Source organism: Eleginops maclovinus, chromosome 2, assembly GCF_036324505.1.
Source record: "Eleginops maclovinus isolate JMC-PN-2008 ecotype Puerto Natales chromosome 2, JC_Emac_rtc_rv5, whole genome shotgun sequence".
Classification (NCBI taxonomy): domain Eukaryota; kingdom Metazoa; phylum Chordata; class Actinopteri; order Perciformes; family Eleginopidae; genus Eleginops; species Eleginops maclovinus.
The window spans coordinates 23,225,881-23,252,041 of NC_086350.1; the positions used below are offsets into that span (position 1 = coordinate 23,225,881).

Below are 26,161 nucleotides of genomic sequence, written 5' to 3' on the forward strand. Positions count from 1 at the left end.
GTAAAATCACAAGAACCATCCTTGCTGTTCCAGAATGATCTCAATGTGACAATTTCCAGAACAGGAAATGGGACATTACTAAAAAAGCTTCCAGCAGAGGAAAGCCTTTGAACTGTGTTTTTAGTGGTTCCTGGTAATACATTTTTTAAATAGAATCGGATTATTTGTAGCCAGGTGGTAACTCCTTTATTCTGCAGGCACTAGTGCCAAACTGTGCTTCTCAACATCTGGTTACACATCTCTTTGCATGGATCGGATACATCGGAAGTGTTTCCCCAGTGATTAAACTTATCTGGGCTTGGTTTGTGCCAAAATAGCAGACAGAAAAGGAGAAGTCATACACTTTGAACTAGTAAGTAACTGAATCAACTAAATTAATGTATTTAATTATTTTACTTTAAGCCACATGACTGCCTATTAGTCAGGTGGCTTCTTGCATCAGCTGGGATTGTTGTGGTTGTTTATGAGTACCAAACTCAACTTTTGACCTGTACTGTTCATTGGAACAGGAACACTTCTCCATCCTCCCCAACACAAGCCTCATAGGTTGCATAATAAACTGTTAACACTGCTAGGTTCTAGTTGAGCAGCTCAGGGTGAACATAACAAAGCCAAACAGTGGTGTTAAAGACAACTACAGTGTAGGAGTGTCTGTGTAGCTACTACCTTAGCTGTAAATAGGAAAGCCTTCCAAAACAATTTTGCTGCTTGAGTTATAACAGAAGGCAGTGCCAGAGTGATTATTCGAAGGAATAGTCAGGTTCACTGGACCAGAAGCAGACCATATCTGAGTTGCAACATGAAATAATTACTAATAATAATATAGAGCAGCACAAAGACTTCTGTATGGACATTCCTTTCATTCTTAAAGTCTTGATAGAAGCAGTGTGTCAGGAATAACTGCATGAGTAAAGTCATAACACACCACTACTATAACATGTCTTTCCAAGTAAAGGATTTGCAAATACAATTTAAAGCAAAATACAATTGGATGTGATAGGCTAAGGAGCGGGACATCTCTAAGAACAGAGCAGGCCAGCTAACCAATCAGAGCAGACTGGGTTCTGGATTCAGACAGAGGGTGAATGGATTGCACTAACTCTGGTGGTCCCTTAACTTTTCGTATGAACCATTATCGGGTCGAATTTGAAAATGTTCTACTAATTTTAATATTTAGCTTAAAGCACTGCCCATGTACCACCTCAGAGAGCTGATCGCATGCATGTTGTTTTATAATAGATGACTGAATAATTCAATCTTCAATATATGAACACTCTCTGAAGTCATGATGCCTTTTCCCGTTACTCTGCATCCTGTTTCTTCTACTCTTAGTTCAAATTTCCTTCCTTAAAGGAACTTCCTTAAAAACTTCTTCCAGTTGACTCATGTGACACCAGTGTGTTTTCCCCTTTTACATCCTACATGTCATTGAGGAAAAAGCTGAACACTTGTGAGTAGGTCCATCCATTTGGCCAACACAAGAAATAGTTTAATGCTGGGATTTGAGTGATGACATAAGCATGTGCCAAAGCGAGGCTGAGACTGCCAAACTCATTCAACTGACGATATTGATGACTCGTTCATTCGAGAAAACAGTTTTTGCAGTGCTTTCTTAAGCTTGCTCACATGAAAAGGATGCAGGCCAAGTGCTTATCTAAGTGTGACGAGTCATGATGTCACCGATGACCCCTGAGCTTCACCTCTGGTTGTCACGTTTGATGTTACGACTCTCACTTTGACGCATCTCGCTCCGCCAGATCAAAGACAGAATGTTCAAAGTTACCTCTTCCTTTCACCCATAAAAGGAGGGATCTGAATACTCTAAGATGCCTGATAAGACACCTTAATCATTGATACTGTGAAGTGATGGCCAATATATGTAATTGTAAATTCATGCTAACTTGTTTGATTTTTCTTTTTCTTTGTTGTGTGCAGGTACATGGGCATCGGCTTGTCAGCACAGGGAGTCAACATGAACAGACTGCCTGGTGAGTAACATGGATGATGCCACATTAACATAACCTGTCTGGCAATGGGCAGATAGACATCTTTTGGATAGATCAATGCTGAGATTCATTAAAGGGTGTTACAATGGAAGGATGGTTCTCAGAATGAATTGGATACAGGTCAGTAAAATAACAAGCCGATATCTATTGCTAGAGCAATCACAAGATGGGGCGAAATAAATATCCTTAAGGATACTCAATATGAACAGAGTGTATGGCGAGTATATAATCAGGCTTATTTTAAGCAATAACATTGGTCTATAAAGCTTTAAAATTGGATCAGACAAGTGCTTTGGCAGGATTAGAAGAAAAACATTCTGCAATGTTCTCTTTTATGTTTGATTTCGGTTATACAATAGACTTTGCAGCTCTTTAGGGTCTGGATAAAACCTTGAACATTTCCAATATCTTATCAGCACACCTTTTCAGCCCTCCAATTCCATTTACTCAGATTACAATCTAGCATTGACAGTGCGATATTGATGTTTTATAGATCAGGAATAGATTCCTGAAACTGGAAATGTTTTAGTATTCTGCCTAGGGTTTTGATGGGAAAAAGGTAATAAGGTCTGAAATAAGGTCTATAGTTATCACAAGCCTAACATATTTTAAAGCTTTCAACTACAATATAATACATGGCAGTAAACTTGTGTATTTATAAGGTTTTATGTGTTTAGAGCGGTGCATGAATGAGTCCTAAACTGGAAAATTAGTTTGCATTTAAACAATACAGCACCCCCAGCTCCCTTGTTTCAAAGTCAATGTTTTTTAATTAGTTGCCTAGTAAGATTCACAGATAAAGTCCTAAGTTAAAACAAGTTCAGAGTCTTTCACTTTACTATCTGCAACATAAAATACGTCATTAAACTCTCCACTCTTAAATGTCTAAAGCTGTGTCCTAAACGTGTCTTAAAAACTATGGTTGCTAGTGGCAAAGTGGAGCCTCTAGATGTCATCCCCCTGAACACCAGTCCCTTTTAACTAAGTGGTGATGGCGTCAGTCATGCAACTGAGTCGTAGTTTGTTGGTAACCTAACATTAGTGTTTTTGTTTCTACTGGTGATTGCATTCACACTTCAAAATGATAAAAGGGGTGTTATTTTGTGAATTCTGACTTCCTAACCAAAACGTGTAAATATCCTAAACGTTTGGTTGCCACAATAACCAGCAATCCAATGGAAAAACCCTTTTGGCTTTTTGTCAAGGGAAACAATGGGATGCTAACTTGGGGTCAGCCTACACACACACGTCATCCCTGCGGCAGTCTTTTCAACAATGTAAAAGGCTTGATTATTAGCACTCAGTCATTGTTTTCATTCAGGGCGTATATATGTATTTAGTGCTTGAGTAGTGGGGAAAGATTGTGTGGAGGAAAGATATGAATGTAGATTTGAATTGAATAAAGTGCCAAGAAATGGATTTTGTGGATATGTGAAAGTAGCCAGAGAAGTGCCAACATTTATGAGATTTGAGGATGAAAGCAGACGGAAATTAGGATGTGCAGCGTTGCTAAAGTAATTGGATGTGGCTTGTGGATTCAGCCTGACAGCTGCAGAAAGAACATGTCAGGACATGTCACCATACAGCCATATAGATCAGTGACGGGTGATGTTGACTCAGGCTTGAAATCTGACCTCAGACTAATCTGACTGAAGAAAAGCTTGCTTCTTCCTTTGTAATGATAGACTATTCAAATTACATTTTACATCAAAAACACTTTTTGGGCCTTAACACCCAATTATAAGGATTTAATATGCTTTTCGGAGGATATTTGTGTGAATGTGTTTCTAACATATCTAAGGTTGTCCTAACAATGAAAAAATCTATAAACCAGACTAATAAATGTTCAAGAATAATTCCTCAGAGGCTGATCTATCGTGACCTTTAGTCATATTGATTAGAGGTGGCCTGTGGAGTTGTAAACAGAGCAACATTATGTTTCCATTTAGTGTTATTCCCCAAAGTGGGTATCCATGAGGTCTGACAAATGTGTTTAATGCATTTCCTGCTTCCTAAAACATGAGGAAGGTCAAATTTAGTAATATTTTAAACCATGCATCGTTAACACCCATGTTTGCAAGCTAGCTATATTATTAAATGTGTTGTTATGTTACAACCGATCACCAGTCAGTAAGGCGGGCATTGAAGCAAACTTCCATTGCTCCATTGCACCACTAGTGCTCTTAAACTCCACAGTCAACATTTAAGCCCAGAAATACTAGTTCCATCATCATACACTTCTTACAGTGCAACTCAATTTGGTATTTATTAAGACCACCCCTGCTTGATCAAGTCCCATACGTTTCAATCTCCATTACCCGGTGTGTTACCTCGTCTGGTCATATAAATATGTTGCCTACACAGTACACACCCAAACCAAGGTTAACCAGATGACAATACACTGTGACATCATCAGCGTTGTTTAATCTACGCCAAAGCTCTCTTAGAGTCGCATTGTGATATGTAAACTGACTGATGTGTAAAATCAGTGGAGTTCCCCTTTAATGTGTGTGTTCTGTTGGCTGACTAAACAAAGTATTAATTTCCAGGATAAGGGTTACTCTAACTGACTGAATTACAATGAAATGCAGTCACAGAGCAGCTTTTATCACCCCTTTTTTTTATGTCACACCTAAGCAAATAAGTCATTCTATACAAACTCCACTTTTTCAGTGACTGCATTTGCATTTTTCACTTAGGGCCACATACAGAAAAACATACGAAGGACTGGCCCCTCACTAGAGCACACGATGTTCATATATCCTCTGCAAACCCACCCACACACACATAGACTCACACACAAACAATGACATGGCTCAGCATACTTTAATGACATGGGAGGAAGCACAGTAGACATACAGCAGCCTGTAACCTGAATATGGTCCCTTGCCTTTTACAACCAATCACAACCACTCCTCTGCTCTGGACCAGTCGCATTGTCCGGCTGTGGCCATTTGACCTGCCTATTGACTAGTCAAGATGTGTCCGGTGGCAGAGGCCTGTGGAATGCTGTCGACAGCAGGCCAGAGCGGGCAGTTCAGCAGCCTCTAGATCCACACGCATGCACACACACACACACACACACACACACACACACACACACACACACACACACACACACACACACACACACACACACACACACACACAAACACCCACACACAGATCACTCATTCTCATCTCTTCTTGATTCACATGTCAAATGTCACACAAAGGGTGAAACGGCCTTGCGATGGATGCACATGTTTTTCCAAACCTGTTCACACATTAGTTATGAAAATATTTCTGGTTGCTAGGTTTCCACTACAGATGGTCGGTAGCCCTGGCAGACAGATTACTGTTGATTGCCTTAGCTCTGAGCGACTCAAAGTGGTTTTGTGCCACCGGTGTTTGTCCCAAACTCTGTAGACTTATCCTGTGTGTCCTGGGCTGACTTGATGGCGTCTCTTGAGTGTTCTTGTCTGTGTTTTTGCACACTTTTCTGTCCATCTGCACATGTTTTGGTGTACTCACGCGATAGTTTGTGTTTTATATATATATATATTTGTGAGTTTGTGTGTGTGTGTGTCCCTTTTAATAGTACAATGTTCTCCACTGCTGACCTCTGTGTCTGATCCTGCTGTGGAGGCCTGCCCATTTCATTAGCATGTTGGAGCAGTGAGCCTGGCTTTAGAGGCAATATCCCTGTCAGCAAATTAATCTAATACCTCACCACACACGCACACACACACACACATACACATACACACACACACACACACACACACACACACACACACACACACACACACACACACACAAATGTACAGAGAGATGGCCCAGTATGCACTCAAGTTAAAAGAAACACACCAGTGCACATGGTGCATACACATTTCACACATTCTGCTTAGGTAAATACTTTATTACATGCTCACATATACAAGTACGCATCTGGTATCTCACCCACGACCTACTTTCACTAACCCCGCTTTGGTTTTTGGCAACGACACACAAGCTGCGATTGAGGAGCGACACTGTCAGAGCAGTGAACTGAAGGGGAACGCAGTTGGGTCAGATCTCATTCAGGAAGACAACGCCACCGAAACCGGACTAGTGTTAAACTTGAGGCGTAACGAAGCTTGTAATCCAAATGACTGCAAGTGAATGTCAGATGTTCTCAAATATAGTTGTTTCCCTTTGCCGAAGAGGACTCCTGCCTTGTTGTCAGTTCTAAGTCGTATTGAAATCGATATTGTCTTTGCAGATCCAATCTGTATGTTTGACTTGAATTAGGGTGCTGGTTTAGATCCACTGGAACGGCGTGTATTTTATTTAATGTGAGTAATCATTCACAGAAAAATGGAGAACATACATATGAAAACCGACTCATCGTTGAAGAAAGTGAGTGGTGCAGCAATGAGTCCTCAAACCCTGAAATGAATTAGCATTTTACCAAATCTGGTTTCTTCTTCTTGAGTCAATGTTTTACGTTTTGTTTTTGGGTAGAAGTTTAACATCAGATCTGTGGTTAACAGAAGCTTAATAGATTTTTTGTTTTGTTCATTTTATATTTCAATAAATAACCCACTGGTGAATGTCCGAAGCTTCTATTGGAAATAAAAAAGGCGGTTGCAAAGATGTGCTAAATGAGACGACTAAATGTCATATTGAAATAAGAGAACATTAGCCACCTTTTAGATTAGCGCTTTTGATACAGCATTGTAGCGTCTTGTATTTAATTTATAGCTTAAACATAGCTTTTTTAACTTTACCATACTTTACCATTAATGTTATTTTATGGATATTATCCTGCTGAACAAAACATGTAAGTATCATAAACAAACAAAAGTATGGCAAATATTTATTGTAATGAAATATTCCCGCAATCCAATTGAGAAAACCCATTGGTTTTTGTAAAGGGACCTGTTGCCATGCTAACTTGGTTGGCCTACAAAGAAATACTTCATCGGTGCACTACCCCATTGGGAACCACAGCTTAATTTCCACATTTAGGGCTTTATGCAGAAATGTTTTACAATGCTTTGGTGGGATTGATGGTTTCTATTGCGAAATCTTAGATAATTGTTCAAATGAATGGTTCAATTGTGACTGTGGCTGAGGTAGTGTGGTTATCTTTTATTTGTGTGGTTGTGGGTTTGTGGGCCCCTACAGTCAGCAAGACACTTAACCCTAAGTGGCCCCTGATAGCAAGGCCAGAGGGAATATGTGTGAATATAGCTCCCTGGGCAGCCCCTGCCTCTGTATGAATGGGTGTGAATGACTTGTATATTTAAAGTGCTCTGAGGGACTCTTACAGACTGGATAAAGTGCTATATTAATACATTTACCATTTATCATTTTGAAGCCAGTCTCCTCAAAAGAATTGTGTAATGTAATGTCATCATAGGCAGCCAAGTACATATTTTTGGAATAAGGGGAAATGTTATTCTCCATTAAGTGTAAAAATGATTTTTTTTTCTCTAAACATTTTTTGAGGAGTTCTAAGTTCAGGAAAGGAATATTTATATCATTTTGGCAATTTCTTTGATTTGCTTTCCTGTTGATGGTTTAATGAGAATTCCACTCTCAGTCTTTTTTTGTCACTCCAAAACCCCCCCCAAAAATACTTACTATTAAATTAAAATAAACAGAGGAAAGCAGGATATCTACATATTTAAGAGGTTGTAACCTAAATGTTCTGACAGTTTTGCATGAAAAAAGTACTTCAATCAACCAAAATAGTTGGTGATAAATGTTGCAAATTTAAATGGATCCATTTTTTATCAGAGACACTTAAGCTTTCTTTAATCGCTGGTTTAAAAAAAGTATATTGACATTGTTTCCTTTTGAACAAACTGCTTTCTAGAAACCTTATTTGAAGTTATAAGGAAATTATAGACTTGTAAAATAAAGTGTTTCCAAATGTGTTTCCCGAGTGGTAAACTGAAAAACTCTACAAAGGCATAAATAACGCACATTAACCTACACATGCATCATTACCTGCAGGGATAAAGCATTAAGTAGTTATGAGCCCCCCCCCCCCTGTTGCTGTTGTCAGTGACTCACCAGTTTCTTAACATAGCACAGATCCTCCTGCTGGTTGTCCTCAGCACTGCACGGCATACCAAGGAGACAGAAAGTGTGTATGTGTGCGTCAGTGTGAATTTTCATGAAACGCCCTGCAGGCAGTGGTAGTCTGATGGGAAAATCTGAGCATCAGAAGTCAATGAGTAACTGTCTCCTCTGCTTCAGCACGACGTAAGAGTGACCTCGAGCAAGTCGCCTCACCTCAGATGCTCCGTTGTATTCAGAGCAGTGTGTGCAGTTTAGACTGAATAGGAAGCACTCATTTAGAGCAACATGCAAAAAAAATAATTCCACTGGCTAACCAAACATTTTTCATTACTAATCCTAATCCTTTTCCTATTTTAGGATGGGATAAGCACTCATACGGTTACCACGGAGACGATGGCCACTCCTTCTGCTCCTCCGGGACCGGCCAACCGTACGGCCCTACGTTCACCACCGGGGACGTGATTGGCTGCTGCGTTAACCTTATCAACAACACATGCTTTTACACCAAAAATGGCATCAGCTTAGGTTAGTGAACATGGAATTGAATTGTGTGATACAGTAATGCATTGTTTGTTATTTAGTGCATCATTTCATTGAATATACTTTAACCATTTGTCCTTTTTGTCCCTTAGGGGTAGCCTTCACAGACCTCCCTGTAAGTATAACTATATGTGCATTATTTTTAAATGCCTTCATAAATCTACTAGTGCTTTTTTTTATTATCAAACTTACTTTGGTTTTACTTTTATTGGCATATCTTATATCAGTAAGCTCCACCATTGCTCTTGCAGCCATTAAGATACTCTAATTTGTTTGTTTTTGGAGAAAATGTGTGAGAAAAATATGCACTATATAATTTTCATTCTACAAATTACACTAATATGATGATGCAAAACCTATATGATCCTTATCATACCATTCCTGTTACTGTAGTGACTCACTAACTGTAAAATAAGATATAGTGTCAGCCAGGTTAGTCTCTAAATGCAGCCCATATTGGCAGTTGGAAACCATCCTTTTTTTGTCCAGTGGCTGCAGTAACTGGAACATTCCTCTGAAACAAAAACAACAACCCACAACCACTTGAACAGTTTTACCAGCCAAATAAATTTTGAGAAAAGAACACAAAATCACAGTTGGCTGCTGGCCACATGTTGCTAGAGCAGATGGAGTTAGCAACCACTGTCAGACCTAAACAGCATTCAAACAGATGATGGTGTTAAAATCATTTGGTGTTTTTTTTTATATTGCAAAGTCCAACTGAATCCTATAATCTAATGATAGCCTGATAAAGACGGGATTGTTATCCAGTTTACCCAATGACAGTTTTCCATTACAGGAACTTAACAAGCCGTGACCTGAGGCTTAACACAATCAATGCTTACACTTGTTAGGCTTAGGCATGAAGTATATTTTACAAACCAGGATGTTTCCAAAATCAATAAAAAGATGACAGTGGACCAACTGTATTAGTGTCCCAGTTAGAGCTGCAGGTAAACAACCCTGCTGCCACCATGAACTAATGACTAGCATACAGATTGTAACTGTTTTAACATTCTGTAACTTTATCCTTTATTTGTCTGGTGTACAACTTCCCACTGTTATGCTATTCAGTATTCAAAAGACAGGGTTAGGGTTAGAGTTTTGGGGTGAAAACATGGATTTGGCTTTAACACTCATACATTGGTACATTCACCTAGACATTTGGTGCGCTGTTGCCGTTATGGAGCACCGCTGAAACATTTGCAGCCTTTGTATAACTCCGTCGCAGGCCCATTCATTTCCAATGGGCTCACCATAAAATAGTCTGATTTGTAAGTTGTATGTAGTAGTCTGTGAACATTTAAAAAAAAAAAAATGTGTTGGTACCAGGTAGCACTTAGACACCATTTACTAAAAATTCTCTTAAAATTACAACATTGTAAGTTTTAAACTTTATAACCAGATTTTTTGGTATCTTTAATATCCCCTAGCCCAACCTGTACCCCACTGTGGGGCTTCAAACTCCGGGTGAGATCGTAGACGCAAACTTTGGCCAGCAGCCGTTTGTCTTCGACATCGAGGACTACATGAGCGAATGGCGGGCAAAGATCCATGGCATGATCGCTCGCTTCCCCATAGGAGAGAGGCTGGGAGAGTGGCAGGCGGTCCTGCAGAAGTAAGATTACACACCTCCACAAATACACATTTCTGCTACGTTTGAACTACAAGTCTATGTTCTTAATTTTTTCTGTAATTCAACATCAAAGCAAGCTGCAAGGTCATACCAAACATTCGGAACAAAAATGCGTTGAAAGAAGGAATATTGAATATTAAATGTGGTCGATCAGACTTGAATTTTAATGTTTTGAATATACCTTTTAGAAACTCAGCATTGCAGATTATTTTAGATCAACATTAAAGCAAATCATTTCTTATATTAAGAACACGCTGTTTTAAGTGATACTGCAGTAATACTTTTGAAAGCAATAATTGTTATTTCAATAAAAGCAGTTAAAGCTGACATTGTTGTATCGGAAAAAAGGTTCATTTTACACATACAACATACTTCTGATATATTGCACTTTTTTCTTTACTGAAGCCTTAAATCTTATTTCTCTGTGCCGTAGAGCCAAATTGTTTTCCAAAAACTATTCAAAAGATATTGAACTGTTTTACTGGGTGAAATGTTCCTTTTATTAACATAAAGATTAGCACTGTAGTTTCCTGTATGCTGTAAATTCTGACTTGACCACCAAATTTGGAATATACTAATGGAGGACATAGGCTCCAAAAAATGCACTACCTTCTGATATCTCAGTAAGGATTGTTAAAAACTACAGTGCCCACTTTTTTTTAATGATCAAACTATATTTTTAACCTGTTCTTAGAAATGTGTCCTCAGGAAGAACACAGATTTTTCATTCCATTGTCTGGACAACAGAATCATCACACTTAAAAAAGGCAACCGTTAAACAATTTTTCCCTGACTTGCCTCCAGTATGGTGTCTAGTTACCTGGTGCATCATGGGTACTGTGCCACCGCAACAGCCTTCGCCAGAGCCACAGAGACCATGATACAAGAGGACCAGACATCTATAAAGAACAGACAGAGTAAGTGAAGAAAATAAACAACTCACAAAATATTTCACATTTTCATATGTAATATAGTATTGATCCTAGCACCAATAACTTCCCAGGCTTGTTGTTGTTATTCTCCTAAAGGTGTAGTTAAATGTTTTACAACAAAACACTACCAGTACTGACTAGTTTTCATTGCTGTACAATAAATAATACATTTCTGCTACGTATACCAGATATTACAAACAAATAGTAGACAAAAATTGAGAGTCACTCATCATATTGAAACAAACAACGTCCAGAATTAGACACTGTGGGTATTGATTGTCCCCTTATGACCTCTATGAATGACACACTGACCTCTTTCGAATATTTGCTGTGAAAGCACGGTTCCACTTGATCAATATATTGTAAATAGCGCCCTGTTTCTTTTGTCTAATAGGAATACAGAAGCTGGTGCTGGCAGGACGGGTGGGCGAAGCCATAGAGGCTACTCAGCAGCTTTATCCGGGCCTGTTAGAACACAACCCTAACTTACTATTCATGTTGAAGTAAGTGCGAGCTGTTTGAAAATAAACATCCAATCTAAGTCAAAGAGGCTGCGTTGTAAATAATCTGTGAACATTGATTTCTACCTTCACCGATACAGTGGCCACCCACAAGTTAGCATCGCAATGATCAGTAGACAGAGAGCAAGGGGGTTTTTCCATTGGATTTCGGAATATTACAAAAGATAAGAGCCATGGTAAACAGACTTTTATCACACTTACACGTGTTGTTCAGCAGGATAATCCCCACATTCACACCACTTTCATGATTATTAAAGTGTGAATACAAAAGTTAATGTTTACGACCATAAACAAGCTTCAACGCGGTCACATGGACCCACGTCACCCCCTTCTAAGCTAAAGGCGGCTAATGTTCAACGTGTCAATTAATCACTTGTTAGCAACTGCAGTTTTTATGACACAAAGAAGTCTTGGACCTTCACCAGTGGGGTATTTATTGGCCCTTTTATGTCATAGAAAAAACTTGAAAATCTCTTAAGCTGGTGCTAACCATGGATCTTCTTAATAACAAACGGGTTAAAAAACAACTTGACTTCCAGACAACGGAAATTGAATGATAAAATGCTAACAAATTTCCAGGTTTTGAGACTCATTCCTAAACCTCTCTATGCTGCTGTGGATGTATATTACTGCTTATCATTTACCAGTAAATACCATTAACACCGGTTGCTTCTTAGGTGTCGCCAGTTTGTGGAGATGGTGAACGGTACAGACAGCGAGGTCCGCTGCTTGTCCATTCGCTCCCCAAAGTCCCAGGACAGTTACCCTGGCTCACCCAGCCTCAGCCCCCGCCATGGAGCCAGCAACACACACCTGCACACCGGAGGTAAACAGCATCACCTCTTTTAAATTCAGCAGCACACAGAAATCGGTCAAGAAAGGGGAGAATAAAGATAAAGAAAAAAATAGGAAGAGTAGATTAACATATTAAATAAAGAGACCTGCACACTTTATTTAAAAAAAGAGAAATAAATGGAAAGTTACGGTTACAGTTACAGTTCTATGAGTCCTGGATGACCGCCAGAGGCAGTGCTTTAGCACTGGATATATTCCGTCTCTTGCCTGCGCAGGTCGAGTATTTATAACAACAAAGTCACGTGTGACCTCGTATGACCCTGTTCTGGTATCATCTACGAGATCAGTCCTACAGAATCTTCTCGCGGAATCACGGGATTCTGAGCGACCAATAACTCTGGCGGGCATCCAGGATTCATAGAACCGTAGTTACATCCGTAACTTTTGTTCTATTTCATCCTTACTGACCGCCAGAGGCAGTGCTTTAGCACTGGATGACTTATAACAACAGAGTCGCGAGACTCCTGAGTACTCGCCTCATAAAGGTGTAGTATAGGAACTCGGGAGGAAAAACCACGCCCAATGGATGGGAGGTGGCAACATTCACTCTGTAGTATCTGGAAAATGTGCTCGGTGATGCCCATGTGGCCGCAGCACATATGACCTCCAAGGCCACCCTCTCATGGTCGCCCATGACGTGGAGACACTCCTGGTACAGTGGCATTTTATTCCAGACGGTAGAGGACGGGTACTTGTCCTGTATGCATGGGCAATGCTGTCCACGATCCAGTGGGACAGGCGCTGTTTTGTCAGAGCACAGCCCTTCCTAGGACCACCGTAACAGACAAAGAGCTGTTCAGACCGCCGTACGCGACGTGATAGTCTCGGCATAAGCTCTAAGGGCCCGCACTGGGCACAACAGCTCTGAACGTTCTTCCCCCTCTCCAATTGGGGGGTCCAACCGTGCCAGTTGGATAGGCCGATTAAGTTGTGAGCATGCCAGCACCTTAGGGAGGAATGCCGTTTTTGGCCACAGTGTGACGCCAGAACCATCGGAGTTCCAACTCAAACACAAGTTGTTCATCGACAGGGTATGTAGTTCGCCTACACGCTTTGCGGAAGTGATGGCGAGGAGAAAATCCGTTTTGACCGACAGCCACCTCAGCTCTGCCTCCGCTAAGGGTTCAAAGAGAGGCAAGCATAGGGCGTCGGACACTGGGGGCAGGTCCCATGTAGGGGCCCCCGGGGCGATCGGGGGACGCAACCTCTGAGCTCCTTTTTAAGAAGAGGGACACCAGCCTGTGGCTCCCCACTGTGTGGTTGTTGACCCCGGCATGTTCCGCTGACATAGCAGCCACATACATCTTCAGTGTAGAGGGAGACCTGCCACCGTCTAGGAGGGACTGGAGAAACTCCAGGATAGTAGGCACAGAGCAATGTACCGGGTCTTCGTTCCGAACTGTGCACCAGTCGGAATACAGCTTCCACCTGTTCTCGTGCTGCCGACGAGTAGACCGTGCTCTGGCATTCAGAATCGTCTCCTTGACGGGCTCTATGCAGTCACTCAGCAAAGGGTCCGGCCCTCTAGCTGCCAAACCCACAGCTGAAGGCGGCAGGGGTCGGGATGCCAAATCCAACCCCCCAGCTGAGACAATAGGTCCTTCCTGCCAGGGAGGCGCCAGGGCGTCCCGCAGCGGAGTCTGTGCAGCAGCGGAAACCAAGTCCGGGCTGTCCAGAAAGGGGCCACCAGAAGAAGCCTTTGGCCCTGTTGAAGCACTCTGAGAAGTGTTGAGGAGATCAGAGAAAGGGGTGGAAAGGCATAGAGAAGAACCTCTGGCCATGTGTGGGCCAGAGTGTCCTGACCCAGGGGGCTGGTCTTCTCCTTTAGGGACAACCAGAGGGAACAGTGGGTTGACCTCTCTGAGGCAAAGAGATCCACCTCTGCCCTGCCGAAGAGACCCAAGATGCTGTGCACCACCTCTGGATGAAGCCGCCACTCCCCGGGAAGAGGTTTGTTGCGGGAGAGGAAGTCGGCGACCAGGTTCTGCTCCCCTGGTAGATACATTGCAGGTAGGCTGGTCAGGCGAGGAGCTGCCCACATCAGAAGCACCAGGGACACTTCTAGCAACCATGAAGATTTGGTGCCCCCCTGATGGTTTATGATGGTTGCAGTGTTGTCCGACCGAACAAGTAAATGCGTCTCTCTCAAGTATGGCAGGAAGTGCTTGAGAGCGAGATGCACAGCTCGTAGCTCCAGCACATTGACACGCTCTGTGCGGTCCTGAGCAGACCACTGATCCTGAGCTGTCCTGTTCTGCCACACTGCACCCCATCCAGAGAGGCTGGCATTCGTTGAGACAGTCTCTCTGTGGAATGGAATGGAGCCCATGGGCACACCTCTTGACAAATATGACCTCACCCTCCATGGGGATAGAGCGAGGAGGCACTGCTGTGACACCCCGATCTTCCTGTGCCTGTGCCACTTGGCGTCCAAGTGGAGGCCATTCAGCCATCTTTGCAGGGGGCGCAGCGATAGTAAGCCCAAGAGAACGACAGCTGAGGCAGCTGTCAACTTGCCCAGAAGGCGGAGGAACAGAAAGTAGGGCAATTACCTGCCCCTTCGGAAGTGGGGAAGGAGGTGGAGGATGTCGTCCATGCGCTGAGCTGACAGACAACCCCTCATAGTGACTGTGTCCAGAGCCACACCAATGAAGGTTAAGCTCTGAGAGGGGTTCAGAGAGCTCTTCTCGAAGGTCATCCTGAGACCCAGCTGGGCCACGTGAGAAAGAAGGAGAGCCGTGTCCCGGGTCGTCTGAGACCGGGACAGCGCACAAATCAGCCAGTCGTCTAGGCACGGCAGAATCTTTATGCCATGCGACTTTGTTGTTATAAATACTCGACCTGCGCAGGCGCGAGACGGAATATATCCAGTGCTAAAGCACTGCCTCTGGCGGTCAGTAAGGATGAAATAGAAACATTAGTTTTATTGTGTTTTTGCCTTTCTATCTATTGGCTTGGTTTGTCCTTACATGTACTTTGCCCAAAAAACAGTATAATTAAAACGACACAAAGTAACATGCCTTATCTTATATGCTTTACATACAAAAGCATCATTTTTTTGAATGAGAAAACGTAGAATAAAAATACAAAGAAAAAAAGAAAAAACACATTAAAGTAAAGATGTACTGTTCCCTCCACACACAGGATCAGACAGCCCCACTTGCAGTAACGGAGTGACCCCCCCCAACAAATCAAAGAGCCACAGTGGCACCGGAAACAGCAGCGTCAAATACCCCAGCGTGTCCTCCTCCGCCTCCTCTTCCTCCTCCTCCTCCCCTTCCTCTGTCAACTACTCCGAGTCCAACTCCTCCGACTCCACCAAGAGCCAGCCGCACAGCGCCAACAGCACCCAGGAAACCAGGTAATGCCCTGTCAGTCACTAGTATTAGCATCGTTATGCTTACAAATACAAAAACTTGTATTTGATGGGAGAGTTTGTCATCAATAAATCATAACCGCAGTCATTTTAAGACATTAATATGTAATCACTGCAAGCTAATAAAAATGATGGCACTCGTGAACATTGGCAGCATCTATCATACTGCACTCAGGGCTTTCCACAAGGATATGGAGTAGGTTGTAGGCAGCCAGTGAGAAAAAAGGTCCATCTAGGGCTGGGAGTTTGTCCATAAAAGCCATTTGCCCATCCCAAAAGGATTTGTTTTGTCTTTGATTATTTTGATAATATTTGCCAAACGCTGAAGAGGTCTCTGCGGTCTCTACTTTTCAGGACACACTTTCATACATGTGTCGCGGGTCTGTTACAGACAGAGAGACCTTTTCCTTTAGTTCCACTTAGATGTTGTCCTATGTTTAATGAGTGCATACTATGTACTGCTAAAAAACACATTTCTCTAACAACTTATACCCTCGTTTTTTTAGCTTGAGAGATTCTGGCTTCTTTCACTGGTATGAAATGTGAGGAGCTCAGAATCGGTTGACAGTTGTATGGTTGTGTTCCAGACACAATTAGATTTCAGTTTTAACAATAAGAATAAACATTTACTTGTTTGATTATTTAGTAAGGAATAGTTAATGTAAGAGTTTGTAATTTGCAACCTAGCTTTGGAGGGCCTTTAAGGGTTCATGTACGATCTATTTCTTGGCATGGCAGAGAGTAGCACATTGGAAAGTTATTTATTGTTGACAAATGTGGCCTTATTTATCTTATTTGCCACCATTCTGTACCTGATAATGACATTTTACAAACTAAATTGACTTTTGGCTTAACATGCAGCTAATGTGCTAGTAGCAGCTTTACAAAGTGTGCATCCGACTAGATACTAGGTAAACGGTTTGAATACAAAAGTAAAATTGTGGCCTCACTGGACTTCTGTTGTTAAAGGGTCCCCAGGTGAAGGCAATGTAATTGATAAATAAAATGTTACCATACCCTTGAGGACAATTAACTACTACTACTTGTACTTCTATAAACAGTTATCTCTGCTTAGTGTTGTCTATGGTCTTGTTTGGATGAGGAATCTTGGTGCATAAATCATCATTTCAATTTTATTTTCTATGACTTTTCATCCTCCTAATGCTTCGTCTTTTGTGTCTCTGTATTTGTGTGCCTGTGTGTCTGTGTGTGTGTTTGTGAAGTGACAGTGAGATGGAGATTGAAGCAGAGCACTATACCAACGGGGTTGTTGAGGGATCCTCAGCGCGGATCATGAATGGCACATACAAACACGAAGAGATCCTTCAGCCAGACGACAACAGCATTGGCAATGGGGTCACAGGTAAACACACACACAGACACACACACACACCGGTTTGTAGCATATAAGCAACACCATGAATCTTATTTTTTTGCCTCTGTTTTACCTATTTTTCTATATTTGATTCATCTTGTGCTTTGTCTTATACCTCCCTTCTAACGTCATCCTTTTTTCCTCCATTCATCTTCTATCAGGGTGTGTTTTCTTTAACCTTGTGTGTACCTCTGTTTCTGTTGCCAGCAGATGATGGTTGCAGTAATGGCCGACAGCTCTGTGGAGGGAACCAGGCCGCCACAGAGAGGATGATCCAGTTTGGACGGGAGTTACAGTCACTCAACGAACAGCTGTGTCGCGAGTATGGCAAGAATGCCACACACAAGAAGATGTTACAGGTACAAACACACACACGACTGCACATGCTCACACTTTCACGGAAGAGATTTCCTCTGTTGGCACCGGGTAAAATCCTCAGTGCAGCATTCTGTACACGCTGCAGGAATTTCAGAAATGTTTGATTTAGGATGTGCTGTCATAAATCGGATAGAGTCCCACTCTGTAGCATCCCATGGGTCGGTTCTGTGGAGATGCAGAGGAGAGGGCTCAAATGACTTTGGACTGCAGGATGTGTCCTCTGATTCATAAGCAGCCGCACAACTGCAGGGGAATGATAAAGGCTCTGCCGAGGGGACAGATTGTAGTTGTTTGTTGAACACAGACATTTTGTAGTAATTGCATTATAGCAAAACTTTTTTCATAACAAAATTTGCCCTTTTTATTTTTTTGCTTTTCTGCTACTGTTGATTTAATTCCAGCTGCTGAACCACCAGTCAGAAAGACTACATACCTTGCGGAGTCAGAAAATACATGTAACTGGATTTCATAATTAGATTACAAAACTGCATAATAAAAAGACGTAAACATATTACTGTTAATTTTATATAAAACATGTGGATTACTAGCAGGATTACAATATTACATTCATTTTAAAACGAAGAACAATATGTTATGAGACATGCGCACCTCACTAAAACAAAATTGAGTGAAATGAGTCTCGACATGTTCTTTATTTTAATGCAGTAGGTGGACACTCCTGATTTAATAAATGACTGCGTTTGCTTTTCTAGTGCATTAAACTAAAACAGCATTTTTAACTAATACTATTCCCTCAGACTAGCTGCTAAATTGAACCTGAATCCAGAGGCCTGTACATTGGCTGTAGTTGCTGTTGTTTTTCCTTTTTTGACTTTACAGTTGGTTAAAAACTGTATTTGTTTAAAATGCTGTGGCTTCTCTTAATCCATACAGAGTATAACGAGCATGTTATGTTTATTGTAAAATTAGCAGATTTTAATTCTGCTTTGTGAGCCTTATTGTTTTGTAGTCCAATACTTAACGTACAATCACTGAATGAATTAGCTTTAAGGTTTTCACCTTCTTGGTGGATATTTTTCTTCTCTTGTTTTTCTTGATGTTTTATAATCGAAAATCCTAAAGTAATGGAAACTAATCAGTTTCTCGTGCTTGGATACGTTACTGTTAAATGTGATCAAATACTGCCACGCCCACTAAGTGGCAGCGTTGGCTTCAAATAAAGCCAGCTTTAAGTTTTGAAAAATAAACAAATTTGGGAAGCCAAATAGCTCACTTGGTAGAGCTGGCGACGCATGTACTGGCTTGGACCCGGGTTCGAATCCGGCTCGAGACCATTTGCCGCATGTCCTCCCCTCTCTCTCCCCATTTCAAATGTAGCTCTAGAAAATCTAATAGAAATGGTTAAAAAATGTAATATTTGCACAAACCTGTCCTCATACTACCATTCACCTTGAAGTATGACTAAGCATTAAGGCTTTTGAACTCGTCAAGCTTTGCTTTGTTTATTTTGCCAACATTCAGAAATCAGATACAGTTTCATTTTAGGACATTCGATTCCTGCCTTTAATTTAAGCAGATAGTTGTTTTCTGCATAATTTGCATTTCCCCCAATAACTACTAATACGATCTGTTTTTGCTTTCATTGTTTAATGGATGTGTTGGCCATACACTTCAGGATTTATATTCTGAACGGCACATGTGGGAATCTTGAAAACCAAAACAGTGAGCTTAAAGAGGCTAACATTTGCACAAAACTGCTAAAAAACACTTAAGACTAAATAGTGCAAGCAACTGACAAATCATGTGTACAGAAATGTATGAATACCTGTAGGGAAGTTAGACTCTGTCTCGGAAGCTGCATGTATTTATTCTATGTCTGTCTGTCTGTCTGTCTAGGATGCATTCAGCCTGCTAGCGTACTCGGATCCATGGAACTGCCCGGTGGGCCAGCAGTTAGACCCGACCCAAAGAGAATCCCTCTGCTCCGCACTCAACAGTGCCATACTGGGTAAACAGCAAACACTGATACTGTGTTGTTTTTTTTACTGTAAATGGACATCCACACCAAGAACAATAACTATAAATATATTGTTACAAAATGTGAAATGTATGGCACCAGGCACCAACGTCAGAAAAATGTAATAGATCCATTTTTAGAAACTACTGATACAACGGCTTTTTTAATCTCATTGTTATTAATAACAATATGAATAATAACAATACAGTTTAAAAGAACTCAAGGAGAGAGAGATGCTGTTGAAGAACGCTTTATTGATAATCAAAAATATGTTTAGGACCATTTTACAAACTCATGCTCAACAACAATCCGCCTTCAGATTGATGAGTTCTTGAGTTACAAACAAAAGTCATTATATTCTGAAGTAAAATCAAGTCCTGAATAAATGACTATTTTTATAATATGTCTGCTGTTTCTGACAAGAAAACCAAACAGAAGAACTGATGATTGTTATCATCCTGTGACTATGATGTTAATACTGTAGCTGTATATGAGGGTCATTCAAATGTGTATTAGTAGCACATACATGTTTAGATAACACAACCCAATTTTTAACTTTTCAAGGTGACAGTGCTGAAGGAACAGCTGGTGCATTCATCATTTGCTTGTTGCAACGCTTAACAGAATGTACATTAGTGTGGATGCTCACATCAGTATAGTTATCTTTAAAGTTATTCTTCTTGTGGATAGCCTAACACAGTCATATAGAGTGGTTCAGGAATGAGTCCTAAAACCCGGAAGTGTGTTAACAAGTGTCTGAATAGGACTACAGCAGTTGTCGAGGAGATTGTATGTCATTACGCCGAACACTTAAACACTCCTGCTAAGTTTGTCTGCCCCTGTTCTGCTTGAAAGCAAGTACCTGCGCTCTTGCAAACTCTTAAAACAACCATTCAACTTGTACAATTTTGAATCTGTATTTTTTTTTAAAGTCAGTTGAAACGATCTTAAGTTGGCGTGACGTTGAAGTCCTGCGACCCTGCTGTACTCGTCTGTAGTTCGTTCATAGCATAAGATTAGCATTTTGCTTCTGGCGATTAGATGTATTATCTGAAAATGATAAAAGTAGGGTAGACATGTGGAGATTATCCGGCTGAACAAAAGGTGCATTTATCAGACAGGTTCGTTTTCCACAGATCTTATTTTTTTTTATTTTACAAAATCCTATGGAGAAATTGCATTGCTTTTTTTCCGAGGGAACCCATGCACAGCTTACTTCCAGGTCGGCCTACAAAAATACGCCGCACTATTCTTATAGCAATGTGGCAAAAGGAGAGCAACCACTTGGCATTATCCCTGCCTTTTAATATGGAGTCTCTAATACCCAGCCCACACACTTGATGCATTATTGTCAGTCATATGTTGCACCTTTTCCTGCCTGACTGTGTTTTTTTGCTCTAGAGTCCCAAAACCTGCCTAAGCAGCCTCCACTGATGTTAGCGCTCGGCCAGGCCACAGAGTGTGTTCAGCTCATGGCCCGAGTCCGGTCTGGTTCCTGCTCTTTCGCCAGAGTAGACAACTTTTTGCACTAGCCCAGGTCCAGGTGAGTACGTTTGTGTAAGATAAGACCACAGACAATACAAGTTTCTGACACAATACCTTCTCTTATTAAAGTTTTAGTTTTTCTGACGGGTCATGCTAGCTTTGCATTCCACACCCCCAAATCAACCAGTTTTATGACAACAGGCACAAGTCATAACATAACATAAGTCCAACTGAAAGTAAACTCATAAATAAGCCCCGCGATTAGCTATTGTAGCTAATTGCTAAATGATTAACCACCTGAAACTACCCAGCTAACCACACTAGTTATTCTTCTGCACTAAAGTCAGCTAGTTAATGCTAATCCAAACAGCTACTCTTTGCCCATAGTTTAGGCTGATCTGAGCTTAATGGCTTTATGGAAGTTAAATGACTGAATAACTGTGTTCACATGTCACTGTTTGATGTTGGAACATTAAATACAAATGTTGTGTTTATCTGACTAATACAGTGGAAGTATAAGTCTATTGTAGTGATAAGAGGATTTGCTACTGTTCCTAATTTCTCATTTAAATCATTAGCTAGCTTTGTTAACCCGAAAGTGGATCTGTAAATCATAGCTATAATAGCTAATCCATGGGGGTCACTTTTGCGTGTAAGAAGACTTATGCCAAATGAATATTTACTTTGAAAGCTTTAGAAGGTTTGTCATGCATTCTCTGGTACACTCTTTTATCCCTGGATTACATTTCATGTAGGTGGCAAGTGCAAAGTTAAAATGATCCATAGAAAGGATTGCCAAAATTAAGGTAATAAGATTCAAATCAAAAGTGTTTCTGAGGGGACCGACAGTACTGTATGACATGGCCTTTTGACCATCCAGTGTCAAAGCATTTGGAAAAATATTGAAATTCTGTGAAGCTGCAGGTTGTAACTGTCTCTGTTCATTATGGTCCTACAGAAACATTTCACATTCTGAATCCATGCAATCTTTACAAACATTTAAATGTATGAGACATTGGTCATGCAGTATATGAAGTAAAGTGAAGTTCTCCAAAATTAAATACAGATGCCAAAACCACGTCTATGCTGTGCGTGAAAATTAGCTCAAGCTGTTTTAATCATGTTACATCATTCATTACCCTGCTTAGATGATTACCCGTCTCTCCACAGGTTAATGTTAAGTAGCACTGAGAGAAGGCATGTCCTGCAGGTAGTTGTCATGGCGACGGAGGAGAGAGCATGCGTGTGATTGGTGTGTTTGGCTGTCCATCAGACCGAGCCAGCGGCACAGTCAGAGGAGCAGAGGCGAGCGGGAGAGAAGAAGGCTTCCTTTTAATTTAGTATTATCAAATAAAGAAATGTGTGACACTATTTAAAGATAATTAATTATTATTTTGTTTATCTAGCCATTTTTATAGTTCTTTTTTTGTCAGATTGTTGTGCTCATCCTGGACAAAACAAATTGTTAATCCCCTTTTTATTTTTTCTTCTGTTTTATTGGGTGGATTTTGATTTCCTACGGTCAGTATTTTAACCACATTTTTGTTGTTCACCATATCACAAACCACAATACACACATCTTGTTACTGCGGGGACCGCTACAACTGTAGGTCAACAAAACCTGAGGTATATTAACCTTATCTTTGATACAGAAGACAGACACTGAACACTGAACCTTTATCCTTCCAAAATGCAATTGTGTTGTGAATTACATCCAGTAGTGCTCCACATGAAAAACACCTTTGATTGAGTGGAGCTGATGTCATACAGTACACTGCTGCTGATAGAAAAATAAAAAAATAGACTGATGTAAGACACAAGTGGGCCCCTCAATTATTCCAGAGGGTTAAAAAATAATGGCTTGCATCCCGTGTAAAAAAAAAAAAAAACTGAATTGAATTGAAGGACCTCGGTAGAGAAGAAAACTGCCAGTAACAAGGGGGAGGACTTTAAGGACAAGTGATTACATTGGAATATTATAGGTGTTGAAGCCTTAATTTTACTGTAACGACCAGAGTATCGACCAATCAGTGATGTGGTTGGAGGTGGCAGAACTACGCACCAGTAGCAGCTACAACACCTGCTGTCAAGAACCAATGTAACACTATTATCAGGGTCGTTTTGATGCCAGAATAAAGAAAATAGGGTTCCAAGGGAGACTAACAAGCACAGGGTGTCGACAGCCAAAAGTCAAGTCCCCCCTTGGGGATTTTCATTACCGCATTCTTATTTTCTTTCTATTTTATTCTTTGGCCTCCACCTGACCTGCTCTGTGCATGTGCTGTAGCAATTATAATTTAAAACAAAGAGGTAAAGTAATTAGCCAAATTCATTTTAGGGTGATAATTGGGATAATTAAGTAATTGTATTTATTTAATTAGGGTGATTGAGTGAAAACCTGAGACCTCCATATTATATCAACCATAAACTTCAAGGGAATATGTCTTGCATATTAATGCACAGGCGGTAAGTTTGTTTATATAGCCCAAAGGTTTATCCCAGAGTGCCTCCAAGTATGTACATTAACTTAATAAAAGATGAGATAAGTTTATTGTTCCAATATCCTCCTGTTTTGGAGTCAGTTTATTATAGAAAATAAAAAAAACCTTTGATTTTCCACTTTTAGCACCCAACAACATGAAATGACAGTTATAGCACCTTACAGCAAATTTGATTAGTGCCCAAACTTTTTCGATATAAAAAAACCCCCAATACATTGTGAAATAATTGAGTTGCATGCTTGTCAAAATGCCCTCTTTTAAAAGTCCACCCTTTTAACTAGGGTGACCAGATTTGAGGTGGAGAAAAAGAGGACACTTGCGATTGTTGGGGGGGAAGTCTAAGTACAGTAGACTTAAGTGCAAAGCGCAATTCAATTTAAGTACATGCTTAATGGTCCCATGAAAAACTGTGAAAAACGGACGTTTTCATGAATTTATTTAACCCCCCCCCGGACGCTCCGGACAGGACATAAAAAGAGGACATGTCCGGGCAAAAGAGGACGTCTGGTCACCCTATTTTAACCTTAAACCAGAGCTTCCTAAATGTAGCCAGCTAGCTCAAATTAGCTACTGTAAAACAATACTACTAGTTGCTAACTCCCAAGCTAATAACTCATTTTGGTTCAAACAACTAATTGTCGCTGCTTATGAACACAATCCAAACACAGGTTTGTTTCTTTCTTTTTTTTTTAGCTTAACAAGGCAACATAAGCTACCTAGCTAGCTTGCTAACTAGCTAGGCTGGCTTGTGGAATTTGAATTATTTCCTCATGAGCCTGTGTTAGTCCAGCTAATGATAGTTGGTTAACTCTGACTTTAGTAGTTTATGACTCTGAAAATGGTTCTCAGAGAAAGCAGCACCACTATGTTATGTGAAAAACACATTCTTTGCTGATGCTAGCTAGCTCCTGTTGGGCCTGAGATTGGGCTTTTTCGGGAGTGGAAGGCACTTAAATGCAGACATTCAGAAGGAAGCTGAAAACAGGTACATTCAGACAGACAGTAAGAGATACATATTTTGAACATTTTTTGTGAAAATAAAAGCAGGTAAACTGTTCTTATTAGAAACCAAAATTACAAGTACAAACATTTTTAATGATCTCACTGCTTATTTGGTCACAAGATTGTTTATTTCACAATGTCTTGTTTACTTATCCAATATTGGAGTTTAATATTATTCATTTTGAATTGTTATCATTATGATCAGCTTTCTGTCTCTGTATCTGAAAAGATGAATGTTTATTGCAAAATTTAAAAAATCTGACTCAACTACACCTTATTTCCAATCCACTAACTGGACTTTGATAACAAACATCTTGTTTCATCCCTCAGCTTTATTTGAAACATTTTCATTCTTTTGTTTTTACATTAGACTATTTTCTACCAAATACAAATGACTTAATGTTTTGTCTGACTAGTGGCAAACTGTCACTTAGGCTGCTTTATTGTGACCTGGCAAATGACTTGTGGATCCACCCTGAAGTGTATATTTCCATTTATATGAGAATAGAGAAATATGGAATAATATAATACTGGAGATGTGTGTATGCGATGTTGGGTTTACAACAGGGTGTGTGGTCATCTTTTTACCAAGCTGGTTTTTATTAAGACCTTCTGCTATAATAGGAACTATTCTAATAACCACACATGCAGTGCACTCACAATATCTGCTTCTACAGCTGTAAAGGACTTCTGTTACACACACACACACACACACACACACACACACACACACACACACACACACACACACACACACACACACACACACACACACACACACACACACACGAAAGACAAACCTCTGTTGCATACCTGTAGGGAATAAGTCTCCCAGCTGTCCTTTGTGTTTGAGCCTGGGCTGCGTCTCAGCATTGTTACCATGCACCCTTCCTCTTATCCCTGCCTAGACATAGCCACTGATGTGATCAGTGATTGTTTTAAAGGAAAGGAGGAATGTGAACAGTTTTGGAAATGGGCCCGAGGCCTCTGGAGCCACATGGACTTCTTCAGGAGAGACCAGAGAAATGGACTTAGGCATTGCAGACGAGCTGTGCACAATTGACTTCTATCATGATTTTAATTTCATATTTTGACTTTGAGTTTTAGCAAAAAATAAAAATAAAAAAAACAATTGTGAAATGAGTTACCCTCTACTTAGCATGACTTTTAAAACGATATAAAAAAAGGAAAAACTATTATTGAAAAAAAAAGCCTATGTACTGGAAACATGTTAAAAAAGAAATATTGTATTCTGTTTAATTTTGACAGAATTATTTTTATTAAAATACATCCATAAGCATATGATTGATCTCCTGTTTTTATTTGGTATGTTTTTTTCCCATACATGCTACCTAATTTGTATTATGCTATACATCTCGGATACATCATTTGTAGAGATACACAATCAAGGATCAACAGGTCTATGACGAAACAACACTCACTTTGTAAAAGCAAGTTGAGACACGCATTGAAACCCTATGATCCCCTGGGGCTAAGACATACGCAATCAATACTGTTCATG

The 26,161-nt window shown here is 40.5% G+C and overlaps 1 protein-coding gene across 3 annotated transcripts in view; it reads left to right on the forward strand.

Annotated features, from left to right (window-relative positions):
- Positions 1–25,941, forward strand: part of ranbp10 (RAN binding protein 10) — a 38,591-nt gene extending 12,650 nt beyond the window's left edge. Inside the window, exons 3-15 of one of the 3 annotated variants that reach the window (XM_063904854.1) lie at positions 1,936–1,988; positions 8,418–8,585; positions 8,693–8,715; positions 10,034–10,218; positions 11,041–11,153; positions 11,563–11,671; positions 12,367–12,515; positions 15,689–15,905; positions 17,144–17,283; positions 17,506–17,654; positions 19,531–19,642; positions 21,053–21,194; positions 22,307–25,941. In XM_063904854.1, coding sequence (XP_063760924.1) covers positions 1,936–1,988; positions 8,418–8,585; positions 8,693–8,715; positions 10,034–10,218; positions 11,041–11,153; positions 11,563–11,671; positions 12,367–12,515; positions 15,689–15,905; positions 17,144–17,283; positions 17,506–17,654; positions 19,531–19,642; positions 21,053–21,183 — 1,549 coding nt within the window. In that variant the 3' untranslated portion in view covers positions 21,184–21,194; positions 22,307–25,941. Of the gene's footprint in view, positions 1–1,935; positions 1,989–8,417; positions 8,586–8,692; positions 8,716–10,033; positions 10,219–11,040; positions 11,154–11,562; positions 11,672–12,366; positions 12,516–15,688; positions 15,906–17,143; positions 17,284–17,502; positions 17,655–19,530; positions 19,643–21,052; positions 21,195–22,306 lie in introns of all 3 variants that reach the window. The other 2 variants (XM_063904847.1, XM_063904841.1) reach the window with 2 other exon arrangements.
- The last annotated feature ends 220 nt before the right edge of the window (positions 25,942–26,161 follow it).